Here is a 26,030-nt window from a genome sequence, read left to right on the forward strand (position 1 = left end):
CCAAACCAACAAAATTAATGCCTCACAGATGTGAAGAAATCATGAAAAACTGTGGTTATACAACTAAATAATAGTTTAGTGATTCACAGGATTGATAAAAAAGCAGTTTGAACATAATAGTTTTGAGTTTGTAGCGTCAACAGCAGATGCTACTATTATTGTGAACACCCCCTTTTCTACTTTTTTTTTTTTTACTAATAGCCCAATTTCATAGCCTTAAGAGTGTGCATATCATGAATGCTTGGTCTTGTTGGATTTATGAGAATCTACTGAAGCTACTGGTACCTTGTTTCCCATGTAACAATAAGAAATATACTCAAAACCTGGATTAATCTTTTTAGTCACATAGCACTACTATTATTCTGAACACTACTGTATACACACGCACGTACACAGAGGCCACTTGGGTTTTAATATATAGATGTGAAGACTAAAAGCTACATTTTGAGCTCTGTATTAAAACAGGACTGTATTAAAGTCCTGTCTTGAGGATTGTATTAAAACAGTCCTGAAAAAGAGACTCAGTCTTGTATCTCTGATTTTAGTCAAACCTGGATTTTTATGTTGATAAAATGACAACGTGTACTTCTTAAAATAAATAAAGGCATCATTGGCACAGTTACTTTGTAAAGGTAGCCCAATTACTGATTACTCCTTGAAAAAGTAACTTAGTTACTTGACTGATTACTCACTTTTAAAAGCCACTACGCGTTAGATTATTAGTTACTTTATTAGTTACTTTCAGCAGCTGCCGACAACACCCCCCTGCCACCTCAACATGAAAACGATAACCAGTTTTGCCTAAACTCAATTTACAGTCACTCTTTTTTTTTTTACTTCAATGAACATAAATACTTTTTAAATAAAAAATAAAGACATCTTTCTTGACCTCATATTTAACTGTTGACAGCACTGTAATGGCAAAACTTACCTACATTGTTTGTAAATCTATTAAATTCTTTCTAACAATTTTTTAACATTTAAATTCTTTCTAAATATTTTTGTTGTTGAAATTATTATTATTAGTAGTCGTATGAGTAGTAGTAATAGTTTGAAAAAAATGTATTCAAAAGTGGACCTTTAATCTCGGGCTGTTGTGTGGAACCCCCCCGCCCCCAACAGTCCCTTCCTGCATGGATTCACCCCTGGCTTGCTGCTTGAGCAGATGAATGGATAACGTTTATTTATACAGAAAACACAACCAGATTGGCAGGAAAGAGTTTATCAGTGTTTTTTTTTTTTTTACATCATATTGTCCTCAGAAAGAGACTTCGGGTGGACTTGAATGGGGAAAAAAAAGCGCTAGTATTTGTGCCTTGCGGATCAGCTGTTTTTAATGAGGACATGCACAGTGTGGCACAGAGTTTTAAAGAATAAAAAAGTGTAAAAATGTTTTTGTAAAACTGCACTTTGAGAGACAACAGCTGCACAGTGGATGCAGCTCTGTGCAGCAGATCGCTGAAAGTGGACAGTCCAGACCTCCACCTGCATCTCGTCGGGACACCGGTTTTAATTCTGCAATTGACCCACAATACAAAAATAATAGTAACGTACAGTGACTCAGAGAAGTAACTTTAGCCTGATTACTGATTTGGAAAGATTAACACATTAGATTACTCGTTACTGAAAAAGGCGGTCAGATTAGAGTAACGTTACTAAGTAATGCGTTAGCAGCATCACTGCAAATCAATCACATTAAATGGAAAACATGCTACCTCTGATGCAGTCCTGGATTATAACTGAATTAATTATGTAAATTAACAGTAATTAGCATATTTACATTCATCGTCCTCTTTGTATCCCCATAATACATTCTGTCGTGTCATTAACCTCTATTCCAAGTACTGTATCACTTGTATGTATAGTTAATGAATGACAATATACACAAAGAAAATCGCTTCATCCCAGTTAATACACACCAAACTAAAAAAATAAATAAAAATGCATTCAGCTCAATTTCCGCTGCATGAGCTTTGTACGGTATCAAGTGGTTAAAATGGATTACTAATGAGTAACCATGTTAAACAAACTCACTTCATCCCAATTAAGATACAGCAAACTACTGAAAAAAATGCATTCAGCTCATTTATGCTTCAAGAGCTACATATGGTGTAAGTATCAAGTGTCTCAATTAATATACCCCAAACTACACAAAAAAGAACAACAAAAGTCATTCATCTTATCCACTTTGCCAGGGATACACACAGTATAAGAAAAAGTTAAGTTATTTTGGATTCTCTCTTTTTCACTTGGGGTCACCACAGCAGACCTGCACACTGACCTGATTTGGCACATATTTTACACTGGAGGCCCTTCCTGACACAACTGCATATTACATAGAGAACGGGCAGACATGGTCATGAAATGGGAGCCTTCTACTCCGGAAACAAGGGCACTAACCGCTTCTCCACCATGCTGCTTGGTGTAAGTATGAAGTGAGTTTGTTTGATATGATCAAACTACTAAAAAACATGGATTCAGCTAATCTAGCCTTCAGGGGATGCACACAGTATGTTTACAATTTATTTCTAATTTAACATGCACATGGGCACCAAACACACCTAGTCCCACTTATTCCCAGGGGATACCTGTGGGTAAGTATCAAGTGTGTGCCATGTATTGTTATTGCGCTGTCATATGCGAACACCCACACAGAGATACTGATATAGTGCCCTGCACTCTTTAAATGGTGGTGGAGGATTTTTCCTGTTCTATGAGCAGCACACAAGTCGTTAAATGTGTTGTGGGTGGGGCAATAGGAGGAGCCATTGTTGTTCTGCTTGAACCAACAATGGGTTGGGTGGAATTCAGAGTGTCTGAGTGGTCACAGAAACCACACACGTCGCAACAGACTGTTCTGACATCTGCACTCTGCATTTCCTCACTATCTGATCCTCTGTGGTCTCCAAGGAAACACGTCCCGTTGTGATCCATGTGACTCAGTGGTCGTGGCAGCAGTTTGTCTTCTTCTGCTCACTTCACTGAGCTTCTGTGGGGATGAACAGTGAGGGAACTGTTCTTGAGCGTATGCATGCTTCCGCATGTGCACAAAAGGTTAGAACGCCGTCAGCATACAGAGGGAATCCCCGATCCTGCTGATACGGGGCTGTCCTGCAGACACACGCTGTCACCGGGCTGGGAATAAACACAGACTGAGGGCGGGAGGGGAGCACCAACAGACCGTAAAAAAAAAAGAAAAAGAAAAAAAAAGTGGTTCACTCATAAAACCAAGAGGAAGAGTGAAACAACATTCACAATCTGCAGGAAGTGCCAGGGCAAAAAAATAAAAATGCTCAGCAGACTTTTGACTTATCTTGGCGAGAGTGTCAACGTGCCGCCTTATCGCCGAGCAGACAGCTGCAAAAGGCGGAAACAGAAGGTCAATATGGACTCTGTGTCACTCTTTTACTCTCTGCGACGGTTTCGTGGTTGTGATGAGATCACTCTCCTCCCACTGGAGGGAACTCCCTACGCATGAATCACACCCATGATCAGTGTGTATATAAAAACAAACAGAACCCATAAAACTAGTAATAAACCCTACAAATTTCAGTCACCATCAAATCAAACCATTTGGAGCATAATTTTGAAAGAACATGATTTTTATACAAACAGATCAAGATAAACTTTGGGGAATGACTGTACACACATTTATTACAATTTTTATGGGTTCTGTGTTTTTGGGTCACCCTGTACATGCAAAGATTTAAAGGTTATGAAGACATAATTTTAAATGAATCACAGTATAATCACACACACACACACACACACACACACACACACACACACACACACACACACACACACACACACACACACACACACACACACACACACACACAACCCCTGGCAAAAATTATGGAATCACCGGCCTCGGAGGATGTTCATTCAGTTGTTTAATTTTGTAGAAAAAAAGCAGATCACAGACATGACACAAAACTAAAGTAATTTCAAATGGCAACTTTCTGGCTTTAAGAAACACTATAAGAAATCAGGAAAAAAATAATATGGCAGTCAGTAACGTTTACTTTTTTAGACCAAGCAGAGGAAAAAAAATATGGAATCACTCAATTCTGAGGAAAAAATTACGGAATCACCCTGTAAATTTTTATCCTCAAAACTAACAGATGCATCATATCAGATCTGCTCGTTGACATTGACCCTATGTGTCTTCTTGCAAGGAATGTTTTTGCAGTTTTTGCTCTATGGCAAGATGCATTATCATCTTGAAAAATGATTTCATCATCCCCAAACATCCTTTCAATTGTCCAACATATCAACATAAACTTGTGCATTTATTGATGATGTAATGACAGCCATCTGCCCAGTGCCTTTACCTGACATGCAGCCCCATATCATCAATGACTGTGGAAATTTACATGTTCTCTTCAGGCAGTCATCTTTATAAATCTCATTGGAACAGCACCAAACAAAAGTTCCAGCATCATCACCTTGCCCAATGCAGATTCGAGATTCATCACTGAATATGACTTTCATCCAGTCATCCACAGTCCACGATTGCTTTTCCTTAGCCCATTGTAACCTTGTTTTTTTTCTGTTTAGGTGTTAATGATGGCTTTCGTTTAGCTTTTCTATATGTAAATCCCATTTCCATTAGGCGGTTTCTTACAGTTCGGTCACAGACGTTGACTCCAGTTTCCTCCCATTCGTTCCTCATTTGTTTTGTTGTGCATTTTTTGATTTTTGAGACATATTGCTTTACGTTTTCTGTCTTGACGCTTTGATGTCTTCCTTGGTCTACCAGTATGTTTGCCTTTAACAACCTTCCCATGTTGTTTGTATTTGGTCCAGAGTTTAGACACAGCTGACTGTGAACAACCAACATCTTTTGCAACATTGCATGATGATTTACCCTCTTAAGAGTTTGATAATCCTCTCCTTTGTTTCAATTGACATCTCTCGTGTTGGAGCCATGATTCATGTCAGTCCACTCGGTGCAACAGCTCTCCAATGTGTGATCACTCCTTTTTAGATGCAGACTAACGAGCAGATCTGATATGATGCAGGTGTTAGTTTTGGGGATGAAAATTTACAGGGTGATTCCATAATTTTTTCCTCAGAATTGAGTGATTCCATATTTTTTTCCCTCTGCTTGGTCTAAAAAAGTAACCGTTACTGACTGCCACAATCTTTTTTCTTGATTTCTTATAGTGTTTCTTAAAGCCAGAAAGTTGCCATTTGAAATGACTTTAGTTTTGTGTCATGTCTGTGATCTGCTTTTTTTCTACAAAATTAAACAACTGAATGAACATCCTCCGAGGCCGGTGATTCCATACTTTTTGCCAGGGGTTGTACATACACACACACACACACACACACACACACACACACACACACACACACACACACACACACACACACACACACACACACACACACACACACACACACACACACACACACACACACACATTAGGGGTGTCGGAAAAAAAATCGATTCACATCCGAATCGCAATTCTTATTTATTACGATTCTGAATCGATCCAAAATGTCCAAGAATCGATTTTTAAAAAGCATTTTTTAAACATTTTCTTGCTTACTCGCTGCGTGTACTGTTTGTCAGGCAACAGCCTCCGTACTACAGCGTCCCCGCAAGGGGGGGGTCTGGTGTGCTTCAAACACTCGTGAGCTGCAGAGTTCAGTGACTGTAGCTTAGCATGGCGGACAAAGAGCTAATTCAGCCAGCACTATCTTTGCTGAAGGCAAATGTTTGAACGCATTTTGGATTTTATTATTTGCTGCGTAAGAAGGAGCTTGACATGACTTATGTAGAGTGCAAAATCTGCAAAATGAAAGTCAAGTACTTCGGAAACACTTCAAATCCGCAAGCCCACATGCTACGTCATCACCCGGAGCTAAAAGAGGGGAGCAGCGTTATCTGCCGACTACTGACCAGCGCTTCACTAAACTGCCAGCCAACTCTGAACGAGCAAAGCAGATAAGTAAATTTACATCTAGAATCACTTGATTAACCTTGTAAAGCTGTATTTTCTTAAACATAAACATTTTTAAGTAATATAACTATTTCTCAGAGCTCTTTGAATCGAAAATCGATTCTGAATCAAATCGTCACCCCAAGAATCGGAATCGAATCGTGAGTTGTTGTACGATTCACATCCCTTATCTATATATATATATAGATAGATAGATAGATAGATAGATAGATATAGATAGATGGATAAGGGATGTGAATCGTACAACAACTCACGATTCGATTCCGATTCTTGGGGTGACGATTTGATTCAGAATCGATTTTCGATATATATATATATATATATATATATATATATATATATATATATATATATAAAACCCACACACCATTTACACACAGCGAGATTGGTCCCGAACAAGCCAAAACCACATTTTTCCGAACCTTCCACATGGAGGGTCTAGATATTAATGCAAGATTATATGTCATGACTGCAGTGCAGTTGCGAAAGTGTGCAGAGTGCAACATCTCAAACAGAAAGTGGCTGGTTCTAGGCCACCTGTGCCCCATTCTCCCTGCACATCTGAAGTTGAGCCAGGAAGAGCTGCTTTCCTTGCTGGAGTGAGGGAAAGCAGACGGCAGTCTGTACGCGAAGTCAGTAGACGGCATCACGGACTACTGAAAAGAAATTTTGACCCGTATTTAAAGTTTGTGTTGGACTGTTAAGCGCCAGTGACGAACACCAAAATGTAAGTCTGTTTATAAATTAATAAAATATCTAGTAAAGATCTATTTTAGTGTGAATGTTTTTTTCCATCTCATGAAATATTAGTATCATTGAACTCATAAACATTCATTATTTGTATGTTATACGTATGCTATGAGTAATGTACTAGTTTATCATAACCGCTCAAGTCGCCTGCACATTGAAGCTGACTTTTCCAAGCAGCAGTCACCTATCCGTGATCACAGCACCTCCTCACCATTCAGCAAGTCAGGAAAAGACTTTTTGTTGTTGTTTTAGTCTGAGCCCCCATGTAAACTCAAGGCAAGCAAAACCTTCTTGACATGAACGATGGAATTATCCAGCTGCTAAACACTATTACTCACTATATATTTGGATAATGCCGCATTCACACCGGGCGCGACGTGAGCGACTGCAACCACAGGTTGCCATGTAATCCCTATGTAAGGATGCGTTTTGGCGCCAAACTGCGCAGCGCGACGCGAGTGAAGCAATTTTGAGCATTTTGCGCGTTTGTGGCGCGATATTGCGTCGCGTCACGTCGTGTTGCCCTCCTCCCCAAGTTGGAAAATCTGAAGTTTTTCGTCTCTTCGCGCCACGATGACCAATCAGGGGCTAAATATGTAGTGATGTGGAGATGTCTGGAGTCTGACTGAAGATGTGAACATGTCCTCTCTCTGGTAGCAGCCTGTGAGCAGGACTTATGTCCCTTTTGTCCTTTATTTCACAATTATGACAGAGTTTTTGGACGCGAACAGCAGCACCACAGCAGGGGGAGCGGAGTTTCTGTTTCTTTTTTTTTACATGCGCGCGCGCGAGGGAATCGTCCTTGGAGATCATTTTACTTATTAACTACACAGATGTATAATAAAGCAAATGGTGACTGGTTTCTAAAGACAATTATGACAGTTTTTTTTTGGTGGGGAAAGAGCGAGGAGCAGCCCCACAGTAAGCAGCAGAGTTTCTTTCTTTCTTTTTTTTTTTTTTAACGTTCGTGCGCGCGCGAATCGTCTGTGTGGAGAATATTTATTAATTAACTACACAGATGTATAATAAAGCAAATGGTGACTGGTTTCTAAAGACAATTATGACAGTTTTTTTTTTTTGGGGAAAGAGCGAGGAGCAGCCCCACAGTAAGCAGCAGAGTTTCTTTCTTTCTTTTTTTTTTTTTTAACGTTCGTGCGCGCGCGAATCGTCTGTGTGGAGAATATTTTATTAATTAACTACACAGATGTATAATAAAATAAATAGTGACTGGTTTCTAAACACAATTATGACAGAGGTTTTTGGGGGAGGAGCGAGCTGCAGCAAGCAGCGGAGTTTCTTTCTTTTTTTTTTTATTGTTTATATGTGCGCATGTGGTCCTCAAACTGGGTCCCGCAGAGGCGGAAGGACCGCTGAAAGCGGCCATCATCCAGACGCAGCTCCTGCAGCAAATAATGATCCTCTCTGTATCGGGAGCTTTTCACAACAAGTCGCTTCGTGTGATCAAGGTCCGTTATGATGACTTGACGTCGAGTGGAATGGAAGCTCCTCCTATTTGATGACGCACCAGGGCGAATTTTCACAGTGAACATCCACCCAAGCAGAGCGACACACCGGGCGAAGGAGGCGCATCCGTCGCCACGCGACCCCCGTGAATTTGTAGCATCTGATCACGCCCGGTGTGAACGCGGCATAATACTAACTTGCTTTTGGGACTATTTACCCACTGTTGGTACTCTTACGTAAACTCCTGCTGAAGAACCAACTTGCGAGACTGATGATATCAATCGGTATATTCGCTATAATTCAGATGTTGTACCACTAATGTGCCCACGATTCGAGTTACTAGAGGTATTTCATTGCCGTTTTGTGCTTTTGGCTCTGCTCCACCAAGCACTCAGAGAAATTTGGTTCATAACAATGTTTTAAAATGAATAAGGTTGTAAACTAGTGAACTTCATTTCCACTTACCCGACACACGGACATTTGATTGGTGGTGAGGGTGCCCGTCTTGTCTGAGCAGATGACTGATGTGCAGCCCAGCGTTTCTACAGAGGGCAGGCTGCGAACAATGGCGTGCTTCTTCGCCATCCGCCGCGTGCCAAGGGCCAGGCAGGTGGTGATGACAGCAGGCAGACCCTCGGGGATGGCAGCCACAGCCAGGGCCACCGCAATCTTAAAGTAATAGATGGCTCCTGTGACACCAGGAGCTGCCGTGGGCCGGGTCCCCGAAGTGGCCGATGTTGATCACCCACACGGCCACGCAGACCAGGGAGATGACCTTCGATAGCTGTTGGCCGAACTCATCCAGCTTCTGCTGCAGCGGCGTCTTCTCTTGTACTGTAGACGCCATCTGATTGCGGATCTTACCGATCTCAGTGGAAACCCCCGTGGCGACCACGACACCTATGCCACGGCCAACGGCAATGTTGGTGCCCTGGTAAAAAAACAAACAAACACAAAAACTAAAAGCTTGTTAAGAAGGCAAACGAGCCCGAACTCTAAACCAATTCTGAGGCGGAAACAAATGTGATATGATGTGAAACGGTGAGCTTACAGAAAACAGTATGTTCTTTTTGTCTTGGTTGACAGCTCTTGGGTCAGGAACGGGGTCAGTGTGTTTGAGGATGGACACCGACTCGCCTGAAGAAAAGGCAGTTGTGCAGAATTAAATCAGGAGCTGCGACAATAACAGAGACAAACTAAGAGCAGCAAGCAGAGAGAATGCCAACGCCACAACTCCCCAAAATCACAAAAGAACGCCGTAATGAGGACACACTTACTACATTCAGTCAGTCATTTTATGTCTCTTATGTGGGAAAACTAACACACAATTTTTACTATTTAATTTGACTCAATGGTGCTATAATGTTTTGTCACACAGTCTCACATGGAACATTACTAAACAGCATTTCTTTTTCTGAGTTTGGGAACTATAAATTGAAAGTGGCACCCAAACCGGGAAACCTTAACATACAGATTCTCCTTCAAATGGACAGATTTAAAAATAAATAGATGAATCTGAAACGTTGTTAAAAAGTCTTTTTGGTATTTTTCAATCGAAGTAGGTGAAATTCTAATAATCACGGTGGAAGCACGTTTAAATGAAGTGTCTTCCTGAAAACTAAAATATAAGCATTTAAAGTCACTTAAAGATACAAGTGATCTTAGAAAAATCTGAATTGTGATGAAAGTGTGTGTGTGTGTGTGTGTGTTACCTGTGAGGATGGACTGATCCACTCGCAGAGTCGTTGACTTTAGAGCTATCAGTCTGATGTCAGCAGGCACCTTATCACCAACTGGCATCAACACAAAAAAACGGCAACATGTTGGGATTACAAATGAGGGGGGGAAAAGGCATTCTATGTGAAACAGCTGAAACCCAGCATTAACTGGGGAGGGGGTCTGAGACACGTTTTGTCCCCTCTTTACAATGGGGTACTCAGATCAAAGCAGTTTCAGTCTTTTGTTCATGGTAATGAGTCATTCACGTCATCAGGAGAGGCGTCAGTCCCATCGTTAGGAGGGACAGCTACCCTGTCATTAGGAGGGTGCTAACTAGAGCACAATAGGTGCTAATTAAAGCAATTGTTTAATCACTAGCCAATAGCAGTCTGCCTCTCGGTAGGAGGCGTCTGGTTAGGTTTAAAACTCTTGCTTTTGTGGCTTCTGTTTGTTCTTCTTGACGAGGGTCAGACAGAAGTCAAGACTACCAGAGCAAGAATTTTAGCTGAGGAAGCTTCTACGATTTGAAGCGAAACGTCCTCGCGTCAAGCAACCCAGTCCAGTCGAAGATTCAAGCTTCTCTACTATGGAAACCACCTGGACAACTGAGAGCCTACACAGAAACACATTTTACTATGTTAACAGCCTTATACCAAAATGGAGTAAAGTGAAGTGCTGTGAATACTCTGCAGATGCACCTTAGTGTTCCAGGCCATAGCCAGCCTGTACAACAAATTTGTTGAAAACTAGTATGTTTTTGCATAATTCGCCTACCAATTTAGCCAAACAGACATAACAGCCTTCCATAAGACATGGATGAACCTCTGTTAGGCTGGTAGTTTCTCTGCTGGTAGTTTTCTCTGTATTTGACAAATACATCCATGTAAAAACAAGAGACATTAAAAAAATTCAGTACCATTTACTGTCATTTGTAAAACAAGACCAAAGAGTACAAACATTCCTTTCATGTAATTACCTTTCATGTGCTAGCTAACGGCCCAGTCACACGGCACTTAACAAGGGCAATGAGCCCTAACAAAACAAGAAATCTGGACTTTCGTTGACTTTCGGTGGCATTGCTTAATCTTCATGCAGCTTCATGCCTGCAGCTGGCGCTTTGTCAGGATTTTTAAACTGTTGAAAAATTTGAACGAAGGGCAACAAAAACCTCAATTCGTCAGTGTTTCATTTTGCTGTCGTTCTTGATGTTTTTTAATCATTTGTTTAGTTTTTGTAATGTTACTGTTTAGTTTGACTTCGTTCGAGCAGCTGAATGTTTTCACACAGTGCAGAAACCGGTTTATGAACGCTGAGGCTGCTGCTGCGTTCATGTACCATTGGAAATTACAGGGCAAACTCAGCCTGTTTGCTTGGATTTTTTTTTTATCTGGGTGGGGGTCAGCTTCAATGGGCTCAGGCACCTTATATAGGGAAGAATTAATTTTTTGTGTGGCTATAATTAATTATTTTGCCACAAGCAACTGCTGAATTTGAAACAACAAAAAAGTTGTTTAATTTCCAATGGTACTTGAAAGCAGCATCAGCGGCAGCCCCTGTGTGTGCTTATTATTTTTTTTATTAAATATAACAATATGAGTGTAGAAATGACAATCCAGCCCTTATGTACATGTGGCAACAGGTAGATAGTTCAAAAGATTATATAAGAGCTGTTCTGGAAGGCAGAATTCACGTTGTGGATCAGCTGTAGCTAGTGAAATAACCGCACATGGGGAGTCAATGTGCGTTCACACAGACTGATCAATTTACTGCTCTGATATATTCAATCGTCTTTACACTTATATTTATTCCACCTTTTGACAGTTTTCTGTTATAAATCAATATATGGCTCAGTAATGTAATACAGTGATACAGCAGTGACCACAGCACACCAGAGGGTTTTTTTTTTTTTTTAATGGGAGCAAGACGGAGCGCGCAGCGTGTCGTCAGACAGTGTGGATTCTGATAATGAAGGAGATGATCCCTCTTTTGTTCTGGAAGAGGAACCACAGCTTCTGTTTGCAGTTTCTCCAGGACTCAGGCGCTATGAGCTGCGTCCCAGCGCCGAGTCCTGGAACTCATAGATGCAGACACACACTGCTCCAGCTGTGGCTTCCAGGCGCATTTTATTTAAAGCGTCGAATCATTAGCTTCGGTTTTGTTCCTCTTTCGTCCCTTTTGCGCTCTTGCTTCACAGGCTATTCGGTGATAAAGCTCTTTCATCCACCTTTTCTCAACGTATGGTCCACTCGGACTCCATGTCTCCAACCTCCCCAGGATCTGGGAGAGGTTCTCCCGGATGTGGGAGTTGAAGACCTCGCTGACAGAGGGTTCCGCCAGTCGTTCCCAGCAGACCCTCACGATACGTTTCGGCCTGCCAAGTCTGACCGGCTTCCTCCCCTCCCAGCGGATCCAACTCACCACCAGGTGGTGATCGGTCGACAGCTCTGCCCCTCTTCACTCGAGTGTCCGAGACACGTGGTCAAAGGTCAGATGATATGACTACAAAGTCGATCATCCTGGTGCCACGTGCACTTATGGACACGCTTGTGCTCGAACATGGCGTTCGTGATGGACAAACTGTGACTAGCACAGAAGTCCAACAACTGAACACCGCTCGGGTTCAGATCGGGGAGCCCGTGCTTCCCAATCACCCCCCTCCGGGTCTCACTGTCGCCGCCCACGTGGGCGTTGAAATCCCCCAGGAGAACAATGGAGTCCCCAGTCGGAGCGCTATCTAGTAGCCCTCCCAGGGACTCCAAGAAGGTCGGGTACTCTGCACTGCCGCTCGGCCCGTAGGCCAAGACAGCGGTGAGAGACCTGTCCCCGACCTGATGGCGTAGGGACGTGACCCTCTCATTCACTGAAGTAAACTCCAACACATGGCGACTGAGCTGGGGAGCAATAAGCAATGCAAACCCAGCTCTCCGTCTCTCCCCATGGGCAATGCCAGAAAAATGAAGCGTCTAGCCCCTCTCCAGGAGTTGGGTACCAGAGCCCAAGCTGTGAGTGGAGGTGAGCCCGACTATCTCTAGTTGGTATCTCTCAACCTTCCGCACAAGCTCAGGCTCCTTTCCCCCCAGCGAGGTGACATTCCACGTCCCAACAGCCAGGGGCTGTGAGCATGGACCGGGCCGCTGGGCCACCCGCCCTCGACTGCCACCCAATCCTCTCTGCACCCGACCCCCATGGCCCCCTCTGCAGGTGTTGAAACCACAGGAGGGCGGGCCCACATCACTCTTTCGGGCTGAGCCCGGCCGGGCCCCATGGGCTAAGGCCTGACCACCAGGCGCTCGTGCGCGAGCCCAAACCCCAGGCCTGGCTCCAGGGTGGGGCCCCGGCTCCGCCATACCGGGCGATGTCTCGGTCCTTGATTTTTTACTGGTCATGGAGGTTCTGAACTGCCCTCAGTCTGACCCGTCACCTAGAACCTGTTTGCCTTGGGAGACCCTACAAGGGACACAAAGCCCCCGACAACATAGCTCCTAGGATCATGCGGGTACACAAACTCCCCCACCATGATAAGGTGGCAGCTACAGGGGCAGCAGACATGGAGATAGATAAATGTTTTTTTTTTTTTTTACCTGCTGTTATGGTCAAAAAGTTATATTTTATAAAAATGTACTTCCAACAAAATGAGGGCCAATCAGGTAGGTACATGCAGCATAAGTTAAAAATAAATAAAATGTTAATAAAGTCCTCAAATACAACAATCTGTCCTAAATTCCCCACACAGCTAGTTTTGCTCATTAAAACGTCACAAGATGGCTGCGTCTGATGTGACCAAAGTATCACTTGGTTACAAAAATCACAAAGTATCACAATAAAAATTAAAACTCATTCATACCCTGACTGAAAAAAAAAAAATAATAATTCACTGGGGTCATTTTATTGACATGCTCCACTTTTTCTCATGTTATTCAAGTATAACTAATATTTTATGCTAATTTGTGATATTTGATTTTTTTTTTTTATAAAAAACATCAGTCTGCTAACTTTGACATAAAGTTTCTTTCAAATTTTTATAATTTCAAGTATTGTAATGCATAAAAGCACCAATACCACAAGCACAGGGACTAACCAGCTTACGTCTCATGCTGCACTTTAATACTTTGTATAGATGCGTTGACATTTTAACCAGATTTATTAAAACACACCTGCAAAATGTAGTTGGTAGGTAAGCAATCAGTTACAACCTCTCAACTGCTGGTGTCCAATAAAATAAACAGCAAATCCTGCTCAGGCGGCAGTGGAGGGTAAACACATTTTATACCATTTAAAATGATTTAGTTTTCATCTCCTTTGTTCTCTGGTCACTCCCTCCAGCTCTCTCGACCTCGGACATGCCCAATATAAATTACAAAGCTTTAAAAATTCATTTTCACGATCCTCACCACAGTGTTCTTATTAAGGTGGCATATTAAACTCATATCTCAGAGTGAGTATTTTAATGCCCCAAAACGTAATGATCATTGCTTCCTCTTCAGAGGATGAAAATAAACCTTAATGGAGTTATTTTCTTCATAGCCTTACAGCAGTTGTGAAAAATGGTTTGTTTGATGTGACTCAGGATCAATCACTCCAATCTTCTGATATTCAGTTTGTTTATTTTGTTTATATAGCACCAAATCACAACAAAGCTGCGTCAAGCCGCTTTGTGTTTCGCTGAGTGAGCACACTGGCAACCACTAGTAAGAAATATAACGCAATACTAAAAAACCCTCGGCCGTATGACTATAAAAACAAGAAGCATAATGTGACCTTTTGACCTCTTTAAATTGGTCAGGAGTAGTCATCTTTGAACTTGTCCAAGGTCTGTATCCCAAAAATGTTCCCTGTGAATTTGAAGACCCTGGCAGTAATAGGACTGGACTTATGCTGAGCACAGAGGGCAGATGGACGGACGCAAAGCCTTTGCAAAACCCAATGGCCTTATTTTGGCCTCGGGAAAAACTCCCCAAGATGTTTTTTTTTTTTAAACATACGTAGAGACTTCAAGCAGACCAGATTCAGTGGGGCGACCATCTGTTTTGGCCATCCTCACAAATACAACAACATGGAGTCATCAGAACATGCAATTAATAGTCAAGTGTTCACAAAGACAGATGGTCTGAAACAGGGGCGTAGCACAAAAATCTGGGCCCTAGGTACTACCCATATTGAGGCCCCCCCCCACACACTGTTATGTTCTTTTTTATTAACGGAAACACCAAATTTCTAATGCATAGTCAAACCAGGTCTAAATCATGTACACCTTAGATCACACCTGGGAGTCAAAACCCTTTTTTAAAGTTGGGGGAAGAATATTGAGTTGGGGGGGGGGGTCTGGGGGACCAAACTGCAGCATTTTCAAGAAAAATGATGCAATTTGGTGCATTCCCGTGCATTTTAACAGAGATATACCCCAATGTTAACTTGACTACAAATTAGGCTTTGGGATGTAAGATCTACAGTCACAGCAAAATATCTAATTTAACACAATTTTCCAAAATAAGTAATTAATAAAAGTAAGTGCAATTCATCGCTTAACAGTGTGTAATTCTCTTTGTGAAGGAAAAAAAAATACATAATACAACATTGTACAATCAAAACATTAAAGAACAGATTACCCATCTTACAGTCAATGTCAATTCACTAAACTCAGTCCATATTAATAACAAACAGACTTTCAGAATATTACTCCCTTAACCTACAACTTGTAGTAAGTAATATGTAATATGTAATAATAAAATGACATTTTATAACCCTGTATTTGAAAAAAGAAGGTAATTCTTGTTATTTCCTTAACAATATTAGACTGAATAAATCAATGCAGTAATTTGTGTTTGTTAAAAAATAAGGAAAAGAGGTTCATTCATATCATATACTCTCTACATTCATACCATAATAGCCCTATTCTTATTCTCTATACTTTGTAATTCTCTGTAATATTGTATAGTTTGTATAGTCATCTTCTATCTGTCCCTCGGTTCCTGGGACTACAAAGACACACCATTTATTAGGTAATCCTAAAAAGCAAATAGACAAAACAGGAAAAAAAATGTTGTAAAGGTTACTAAAATTTAATTACATTTTAGTTAAATCATTTGCTTGTAAAGTGGCTCCATAAGCTCACCTTCACTAACATCCTCGTTACTTGTGTTCTTTATGGTTTTGTCTTTTGTTGTGTTTTTAAATTTTAATTTGATTTTCTGTTTTTATTATGCCGTGTGAAGCACCTTGAGGCGATCTCATTGTGAATTGGCGCTATATAAATTAATACATTTGATATGACAAGATGAGGGACCAGAACCTGGACCAGCACCTCCTGCTTTGTCTGAAACTAAAGGCCATGGAGTTCATAATGTTAATATTACGTTCTGATAATATATTTTTTTTTATTGTAAAGCGTTTAATCAATTTGTGTGTGTGCATGTGTTATTGTAGGCAGGTGTGTGTGCAACTGGACTGTGGTCATATTATAATCAATCAATCAATCAATTTTTTTATATAGCGCCAAATCACAACAAACAGTTGCCCCAAGGCGCTTTATATTGTAAGGCAAGGCCATACAATAATTATGTAAAACCCCAACGGTCTAAACGACCCCCTGTGAGCAAGCACTTGGCTACAGTGGGAAGGAAAAACTCCCTTTTAACAGGAAGAAACCTCCAGCAGAACCAGGCTCAGGAAGGGGCAGTCTTCTGCTGGGACTGGTTGGGGCTGAGGGAGAGAACCAGGAAAAAGACATGCTGTGGAGGGGAGCAGAGATCAATCAGTAATGATTAAATGCAGAGTGGTGCATACAGAGCAAAAAGAGAAAGAAACAGTGCATCATGGGAACCACCCAGCAGTCTATAAGCTTTAACTATAACTATAAGCTTTAGCAAAAAGGAAAGTTTTAAGCCTAATCTTAAAAGTAGAGAGGGTGTCTGTCTCCCTGATCTGAATTGGGAGCTGGTTCCACAGGAGAGGAGCCTGAAAGCTGAAGGCTCTGCCTCCCATTCTACTCTTACAAACCCTAGGAACTACAAGTAAGCCTGCAGTCAGAGCGAAGCGCTCTATTGGGGTGATATGGTACTACGAGGTCCCTAAGATAAGATGGGACCTGATTATTCAAAACCTTATAAGTAAGAGGAAGAATTTTAAATTCTATTCTAGAATTAACAGGAAGCCAATGAAGAGAGGCCAATATGGGTGAGATATGCTCTCTCCTCCTAGTCCCCGTCAGTACTCTAGCTGCAGCATTTTGAATTAACTGAAGGCTTTTTAGGGAACTTTTAGGACAACCTGATAATAATGAATTACAATAGTCCAGCCTAGAGGAAATAAATGCATGAATTAGTTTTTCAGCATCACTCTGAGACAAGACCTTTCTGATTTTAGAGATATTGCGTAAATGCAAAAAAGCAGTCCTACATATTTGTTTAATATGCGCTTTGAATGACATATCCTGATCAAAAATGACTCCAAGATTTCTCACAGTATTACTAGAGGTCAGGGTAATGCCATCCAGAGTAAGGATCTGGTTAGACACCATGTTTCTAAGATTTGTGGGGCCAAGTACACTGTCTGAGGCCATAAGAAGATCATTTGTAACCTTCACTAATGCTGTTTCTGTACTATGATGAATTCTAAAACCTGACTGAAACTCTTCAAATAGACCATTCCTCTGCAGATGATCAGTTAGCTGTTTTACAACTACCCTTTCAAGAATTTTTGAGAGAAAAGGAAGGTTGGAGATTGGCCTATAATTAGCTAAGATAGCTGGGTCAAGTGATGGCTTTTTAAGTAATGGTTTAATTACTGCCACCTTAAAAGCCTGTGGTACATAGCCAACTAACAAAGATAGATTGATCATATTTAAGATCGAAGTATTAAATAATGGTAGGGCTTCCTTGAGCAGCCTGGTAGGAATGGGGTCTAATAAACATGTTGATGGTTTGGATGAAGTAACTAATGAAAATAACTCAGACAGAACAATCTGAGAGAAAGAGTCTAACCAATACCGGCATCACTGAAAGCAGCCAAAGATAACGATACGTCTTTGGGATGGTTATGAGTAATTTTTTCTCTAATAGTTAAAATTTTGTTAGCAAAGAAAGTCATGAAGTCATTACTAGTTAAAGTTAATGGAATACTCAGCTCAATAGAGCTCTGACTCTTTGTCAGCCTGGCTACAGTGCTGAAAAGAAACCTGGGGTTGTTCTTATTTTCTTCAATTAGTGATGAGTAGAAAGATGTCCTAGCTTTACGGAGGGCTTTTTTATAGAGCAACAGACTCTTTTTCCAGGCTAAATGAAGATCTTCTAAATTAGTGAGACGCCATTTCCTCTCCAACTTACGGGTTATCTGCTTTAAGCTACGAGTTTGTGAGTTATACCACGGAGTCAGGCACTTCTGATTTAAAGCTCTCTTTTTCAGAGGAGCTACAGCATCCAAAGTTATCTTCAATGAGGATGTAAAACTATTGACAAGATACTCTATCTCACTTACAGAGTTTAGGTAGCTACTCTGCACTGTGTTGGTATATGGCATTAGAGAACATAAAGAAGGATCATATCCTTAAACCTAGTTACAGCACTTTCTGAAAGACTTCTAGTGTAATGAAACTTATTCCCCACTGCTGGGTAGTCCATCAGAGTAAATGTAAATGTTATTAAGAAATGATCAGACAGAAGGGAGTTTTCAGGGAATACTGTTAAGTCTTCTATTTCCATACCATAAGTCAGAACAAGATCTAAGATATGATTAAAGTGGTGGGTGGACTCATTTACTTTTTGAACAAAGCCAATAGAGTCTAATAATAGATTAAATGCAGTGTTGAGGCTGTCATTCTCAGCATCTGTGTGGATGTTAAAATCGCCCACTATAATTATCTTATCTGAGCTAAGCACTAAGTCAGACAAAAGGTCTGAAAATTCACAGAGAAACTCACAGTAACGACCAGGTGGACGATAGATAATAACAAATAAAACTGGTTTTTGGGACTTCCAATTTGGATGGACAAGACTAAGAGTCAAGCTTTCAAATGAATTAAAGCTCTGTCTGGGTTTTTGATTAATTAATAAGCTGGAATGGAAGATTGCTGCTAATCCTCCGCCCCGGCCCGTGCTACGAGCATTCTGACAGTTAGTGTGACTCGGGGGTGTTGACTCATTTAAACTACCATATTCATCCTGCTGTAACCAGGTTTCTGTAAGGCAGAATAAATCAATATGTTGATCAATTATTATATCATTTACCAACAGGGACTTAGAAGAGAGAGACCTAATGTTTAATAGACCACATTTAACTGTTTTAGTCTGTGGTGCAGTTGAAGGTGCTATATTATTTTTTCTTTTTGAATTTTTATGCTTAAATAGATTTTTACTGGTTGTTGGTGGTCTGGGAGCAGGCACCGTCTCTACGGGGATGGGGTAATGAGGGGATGGCAGGGGGAGAGAAGCTGCAGAGAGGTGTGTAAGACTACAACTCTGCTTCCTGGTCCCAACCCTGGATAGTCACGGTTTGGAGGATTTAAGAAAATTGGCCAGATTTCTAGAAATGAGAGCTGCTCCATCCAAAGTGGGATGGATGCCGTCTCTCCTAACAAGACAGGTTTTCCCCAGAAGCTTTGCCATTATCTATGAAGCCCACCTCATTTTTTGGACACCACTCAGACAGCCAGCAATTCAAGGAGAACATGCGGCTAAACATGTCACTCCCGGTCCGATTGGGGAGGGGCCCAGAGAAAACTACAGAGTCCGACATTGTTTTTGCAAAGTTACACACCGATTTAATGTTAATTTTAGTGACCTCCGATTGGCGTAACCGGGTGTCATTACTGCCGACGTGAATTACAATCTTACCAAATTTACGCTTAGCCTTAGCCAGCAGTTTCAAATTTCCCTCAATGTCGCCTGCTCTGGCCCCCGGAAGACAATTGACTATGGTTGCTGGTGTCGCTAACTTCACATTTCTCAAAACAGAGTTGCCAATAACCAGAGTTTGATCCTCGGCGGGTGTGTCGTCGAGTGGGGAAAAATGATTAGAAATGTGAACGGGTTGGCGGTGTACACGGGGCTTCTGTTTAGGACTACGCTTCCTCCTCACAGTCACCCAGTCAGCCTGCTTTCCCGGCTGCTCGGGATCTGCCAGGGGGTAACTAACGGCGGCTAAGCTACCTTGGTCCGCACCGACTACAGGGGCCTGGCTAGCTGTAGAATTTTCCACGGTGCGGAGCCGAGTCTCCAATTCGCCCAGCCTGGCCTCCAAAGCTACGAATAAGCTACACTTATTACAAGTACCATTACTGCTAAAGGAGGCCGAGGAATAACTAAACATTTCACACCCAGAGCAGAAAAGTGCAGGAGAGACAGGAGAAGCCGCCATGCTAAACCGGCTAAGAGCTAGTAGCTACGCTAAGCTAGCGGAGTCCTAAAACACACAAAGTGAATAATGTGTAAATAATTTAGAGGTGATTCAGCAGAAGGAGTGCTTTAGTTAAGGCACGTAAAGATTACACTGGGAAACAAATCGTAATCTAGATAACTAGATCAATCTAACTGCGCAGATTAAACAGCTAACAGATACAGAAAAACACCGCTGTGCTCCGGAACAGGAAGTGATACAATACCGCAATATTATAACCCACAGAAGCCAGGCAGGATAATGCATGTTTTTTTCTGTCATTGTAATAAAACAGACTTTTCCAAATCTGTGCATATATAATGAAAGGGACAGCGCTAAATGCACACAGTTATTTTTAGCATTTGGGTAATTAATTTGCCATAAATGTGCAAACAACCAGTGGAAAGTCAGGGGAGACTGAGTCAAGACATTTGATTTTCTTGCAGCAGAAGTAAGCTGTCCCGCTCCTGTCCCGCTCCTGACCCGCTCCGTGTCCCCCTCCCTCACGTGGACTGTGTGTCCCGTGGGGGGAGATGAGCAGAGCTGCGGGTGCTTGTTTAGTTATTTTACCACCTAAACCGACGTGGGTTTATTGTGTCTTCCCTGTTAAACTGTTAAGTTTATATGTCCTCAGTGCTGATATTAGCAAGTTTCCTGTGTGCACGTTAAGACAGTTTTCAAGCTCACCTCTCTTCTCAAAGAATTTGGTTAGCAGCTGTTTTCCCTCATTTAGTTTTCTTTTTCTCTTCTTTTTTGAAATCCGGACTTTGATTTTTTTTTTTTTTTAGTAAAGACATGTCTTATTTCAGCCTAAAAACCTCTCCTCATGCTGTCAGATCCCGGTTGGGGTGTGTGTGTGTGTGTGGCAGCGTGCCACTTGTGCCTCTGGACTAAACCATTGTAAAACTGTGCAGGGGTGGAAGGGCCCTCAGAGATCTTTCAATATTATTGTTAGAGCAGAATTTTGTTTTGCAACATTTATACATTCATTCTAATTATATTCTTTTACAACATGAATTGTATGGACATTAATAACATGCAACACAAAAATGTATTTAATGCCAGTTTTTTGTGGGCCCCCTCCCATGCTCTGGGCCCTGGGTACATAGTACCCTTTACCCCCCCAGTCCAACGCCCCTGGTCTGAAATATAGCAGAGCAATGAAGACCAGAGTCCAGGACCAACAGAGTACAATCGCTAACAAGACCCATTGGAGATTTCTGACGTGTGACAAAAGGTTGACTAGGACTCAAAACATTTCACATAGTGACCTGGACTTTATTTAGATCCAGATTCCACAACACGCTGCAGTAACTGCATGCTGATCCAGAACGGTCCGACTGATGAAGATGTAATGTGATATTTAATTCACACGCTGAAACAAAATAGTGTCTTCTTGATCTTGGTTTTACATTGTGATGTCGTATCCGTGAAGTAGTTTTGACGTCATCCTTAAAAGTCTCCAAAGTGAAATCCTGATCCAGAATCTGGATCACCTCCAAAATTTAATGGAGTCTTCCAAGGCCTAACACCAATGTGTGGTGAAAATCCATTAAGTAGTTTTGACGTAATCATCAAAATTTGACAAAGTGAAGATACAAATTGAAATCCTGATCTGGATCACCGTCTCCATGATGGAATATCTATCTGTGGTGAAAATTTTATTAAAATCCATGCAGTAGTTTTGACATAATCCTGCTAAAAGACAGTGATTTTATTACATCCTTGGTGGATGTAATCAGTAAAATGCCAATCAGTCACTGAAATTAGGACAGTTGTCTCTCTTTCTCACTAGTAATCTTTCACTTTCATTCTCGTGCAACGTAAAGTTAATCTAAAAGGCTAAACGAATAAACCTATAAACATCTATTAAACATTTTTTGATGTTAAAATTGCCCCCTGAGAAGAGAAGACTAGCATGCGCACTCCCCAAAATGTGAATCTGCTGAAAATCGTGAATTATCCGCAAACTGTTAACAAAAATTCATGCAAACGGTGGACATATCCGAGAACCGTCAATGATTTTGCTGCAAACTGTGAATAAAATATTCCACAACAGGTGGACGTGGGTCTTGCAAAATTTAAGTCGCAAAACATGAATATCATTCATGATGTATATATTTTTTCAGTCATTTATGTGTCAATTACGTCAGGAAATTTAGATCGGAAAGCCCATCTCTGCAAAAACAAATAAAATAAATACCAAAAGAACTGCGTCAACGCAATCTTAATTTTCATGAGCTATACATGCACATTACATTACAGTTTGGCCTATGCTCTATTAACTGCACATATCACCGATCATTAGCTGTACATTCATCTTACCTGTACACTGCTGTTTAAAGTTATTATTGTGTGTATATTTTTCATCGTTTTTGTGAAAAAAAAGGTATCCATTTGCAAAATATAATAATTTTCTCTCAATCATACTGTATCAATCATATGATGGTTTGTATTCATATTTCACAACGTATTGGCGAGCTTAAGTTCACCATGTGATATATCATTCCAAGGAATACCTGCACAAAATATAATTACTTTTTGTGTAAAATAATAGATTTTTTTATGTTCAAATGTGCATTATACAGGGTGGGCCAATACAATGTTACCACTTTTTGATCGTACATAAGTTTTTGAAATGAGAACTTATTCAAAAATTTTATTTACAGACTTGTAACAGAAGCATCAAATTAACATTTGATAAAACAGGTTTTTAAATAGAAAGGTTTTTCTGCCTCCAAACCATAAACACCTGGCTTTAAGATAGCTTTACAGTTACAGATTCAATTACCTTTTCCGTCACATCTAGGCTCCAATAGCTTTATATTATTTATTGTATAGTTGTCTCTTAGCTTGCGGATGAAACGCCACCATATTTGTAGTAGGGCAGACCGGGGTAATTCCATACCCGGGGCAATTCCATAACCAGATTTATTTTCTCCTGCTTATGGGTCTATAGTATTGGAGTGGAGAAAGTTATATTTCAGGTATATTTTATAACAAGGCTTCTGACTGGCTGGTGACCTTTGAACCTGTCTGGCCAAAAATATGACAGATAAGCAGACAACAAAAAACAATCCATATTTTTAGGGTCCAAATCTACACCATCCAAGCTTGCATTTTGGTAAGTATGTTTTATAAACTCAAATAATTGTATAGAATTGATATGTTTTCAAAATAAAGGATGTAATAATGTAAAAATAGATATTATATGTTGACTCAGCTGTAAAATGATTTGACATATACTCAACACTGAATGGGGTAAATCCCTACCCCTGGGTGTGGAATTAGCCCAGAGATAATGTGTTGTTAGGAAACACTTAATTTCTTAGGAATACATTAATTGATATGGGATTACTCACACATATATTTAATGATAAAAAAAAATGTGAATTTTGTCTTTTTAAATTACTATTTTATCTATCTTTTAATATATGTTTTGACATTCTTTTGGAATGTGAAACTAAAATGGGTTTAGCAAGTTGTTTCCTTAAAGTTTAAATTTCAAGATTGACTAAAAGATATATGACTGAATTTCTAACATTGTTGAATGTTTTACTGTTAACGTTAATAGGGTATGTAATTGCCCCGTTCCAAATTTTGAGATCTTTATAATTTTAATGAATAAATATTATGTGCATGTGCAAACGTGTAGTTCATTTATGTTTTTGTTTAGTAGGTATTGATTGTTTGCTAGAATGAGTTTGAATTGATTCTGCTTCCACATGGTTAAAATATTCAAATTTATAAGAGTAGGGTATGGAATTACCCCGGTCTGCCCTATAGTGCACTTTGTCAAATTTCAAAAGCTTATTTATAATACTATGCAGAATTTTTTTTTATAAATTATCACAATTCAACCTTTTAGATTCAATTATTTATTTTCTTTAGATTTGGTTAGATTCAGATTCACTTATTCAGCTAGATTTAATGGTCACTTAGCATTTCAGTTTGCTTTAGCATATGTTCAGTTATGCTTAAATTAGCACAGTTGTATCGCTAATTAGCTTTATATTCGGTAAACATTCGATTAAATTAAGTTTTCAGTCCTTTTAGCGTAGTAAGTCATCATTTCATTTACCTGGGGTTAAAATTAACTAAAGATCCCAAGAATCTATTTAAGGCAAATTTTTCTGATTCAATCGAAAAGCTTAAAAGTAATATTGAGGCCTGGAGAATCTTACCACTAACTATGATAGGAAGAGACAATGCAATTAAAATGGTTACTCTACCAAGATTCTTATACTTGTTTCAGAACTTGCCCATTTATCTTAGTGCATCCTTTTTTAAAAAAAATTGGACTATTATCCTGCCTTTTGTCTGGGGATTTAAATCTCATAGAATATCTAAGGCTCATCTCTATAAATCAACGGATAAAGGAGGCCTTGGTCTCCCAATCTTTAAACATTATTATTGAGCCGCCAACTCCAGGGCCCTCACCTATTGGAAACAAGGGAGCTCTATCAACTGAGGGGCGAGGTGCCGTCCCCTCTTGGTTACAACTTGAGGCTCCCGAGACTGATAACATTTCACTACATACACTTTTATTTTCAAGTGTCACACTGGAAAATTTGAACCAGCAAAACTTTGTTTTGAGAAATTCTGTGCATATCTTGCATCAGATTAAAATGGGAAATCAACTCCCTAAAGACTGTATCTATGCTCAGATTTGCAACAATTCTCTCTTTAAACCTGGGCAGATGGATGCTGCATTCAACATTTGGAGAGAGAGTGGCATTTCTTCTTTTGCCGATCGGTATATAGATGGTCATTTTCTCTCATTTACCCAACTACATCATAAGTATAATATTCCAAATTTGCATTTCTTTCACTATCTACAAATTAGGCACTATATGAAACAAACATTTAAAGACTTTTAATTTATTCCAGACACACATGCATTTTATGAGAATCTAAGGCTTTGTCCCAACTCTATACATTTGATTTCCAGGTTTGTTGATAGTTTTATCATTCATGTTTCCACTGAACATCTGCGTGTATCCTGGGCTAAAGATCTCAATTCAGAAGTACCATATGAACTATGGGATGAAGCCATGTCAAGAGGTTCACTCCTGTTCCATTAACAGTCACTATAGACTTATCCAATACAAAATAATTCACAGATTATAGTATTCAAAGACAAAACTAAGCAAAATGTTTCCCAATGTATCTTCTCAATGTGATAAATGTCCTTCTGTTGAAGGAACACTAGCACATCTGTTTTGGTTTTGCCCCAGAGTATTTGGGTTTTGGTCTGCAAGTTTTAATTGGTTTTCTAAATGTTATTCCAGAGATATTAAACCAGATCACCATATTGCAATATTCGGATGTTCTTCTAACAGGTTGGGATGCACAACTGATTTATGGTCAGCATTACAACTCGGAATGGTAGTTGCCAAAAAAAACTTATCCTGATGACCTGGAAATCCACCAACCCTCCAAGTTTTGAACACTGGCTTAGAGAAATGGTCTCAGCGATACAGATGGAATGTCTTCGCCTGGACAATACGGACAGACAACACAGATATGCTGCAATATGGGGACCTTTCCTGGCTCAATGCTAGATTATTGCTCATGGATAAAAGTTTCTGTGTAAATTTGATATAGATGTCGTCAGTTGTATGTTCATACCACTTCGTTGTCTCTGGTCTGGCAGTTTGCTGTTTTTGGTTGTTGCCTTTGTTTATTTTTACTGTTCCCTGTGTCTTCATAAAGATGGAAATTGAAGAAAAAAAAAAAAATAGGTTTTCAGTT

General features: G+C 40.2%; 1 protein-coding gene across 1 annotated transcript in view; it reads right to left on the reverse strand.

The window, feature by feature from the left end:
• atp2a3 (ATPase sarcoplasmic/endoplasmic reticulum Ca2+ transporting 3) overlaps window positions 1-26,030 on the reverse strand; it is a 189,007-nt gene that overhangs the window by 52,132 nt on the left and 110,845 nt on the right. Inside the window, 4 exon segments of the mRNA XM_034178983.1 lie at window positions 8,655-8,885; window positions 8,887-9,120; window positions 9,241-9,326; window positions 9,902-9,982. Coding sequence (XP_034034874.1) covers window positions 8,655-8,885; window positions 8,887-9,120; window positions 9,241-9,326; window positions 9,902-9,982 — 632 coding nt within the window.

Source organism: Thalassophryne amazonica, chromosome 9 (assembly GCF_902500255.1).
Source record: "Thalassophryne amazonica chromosome 9, fThaAma1.1, whole genome shotgun sequence".
Taxonomy (NCBI): domain Eukaryota; kingdom Metazoa; phylum Chordata; class Actinopteri; order Batrachoidiformes; family Batrachoididae; genus Thalassophryne; species Thalassophryne amazonica.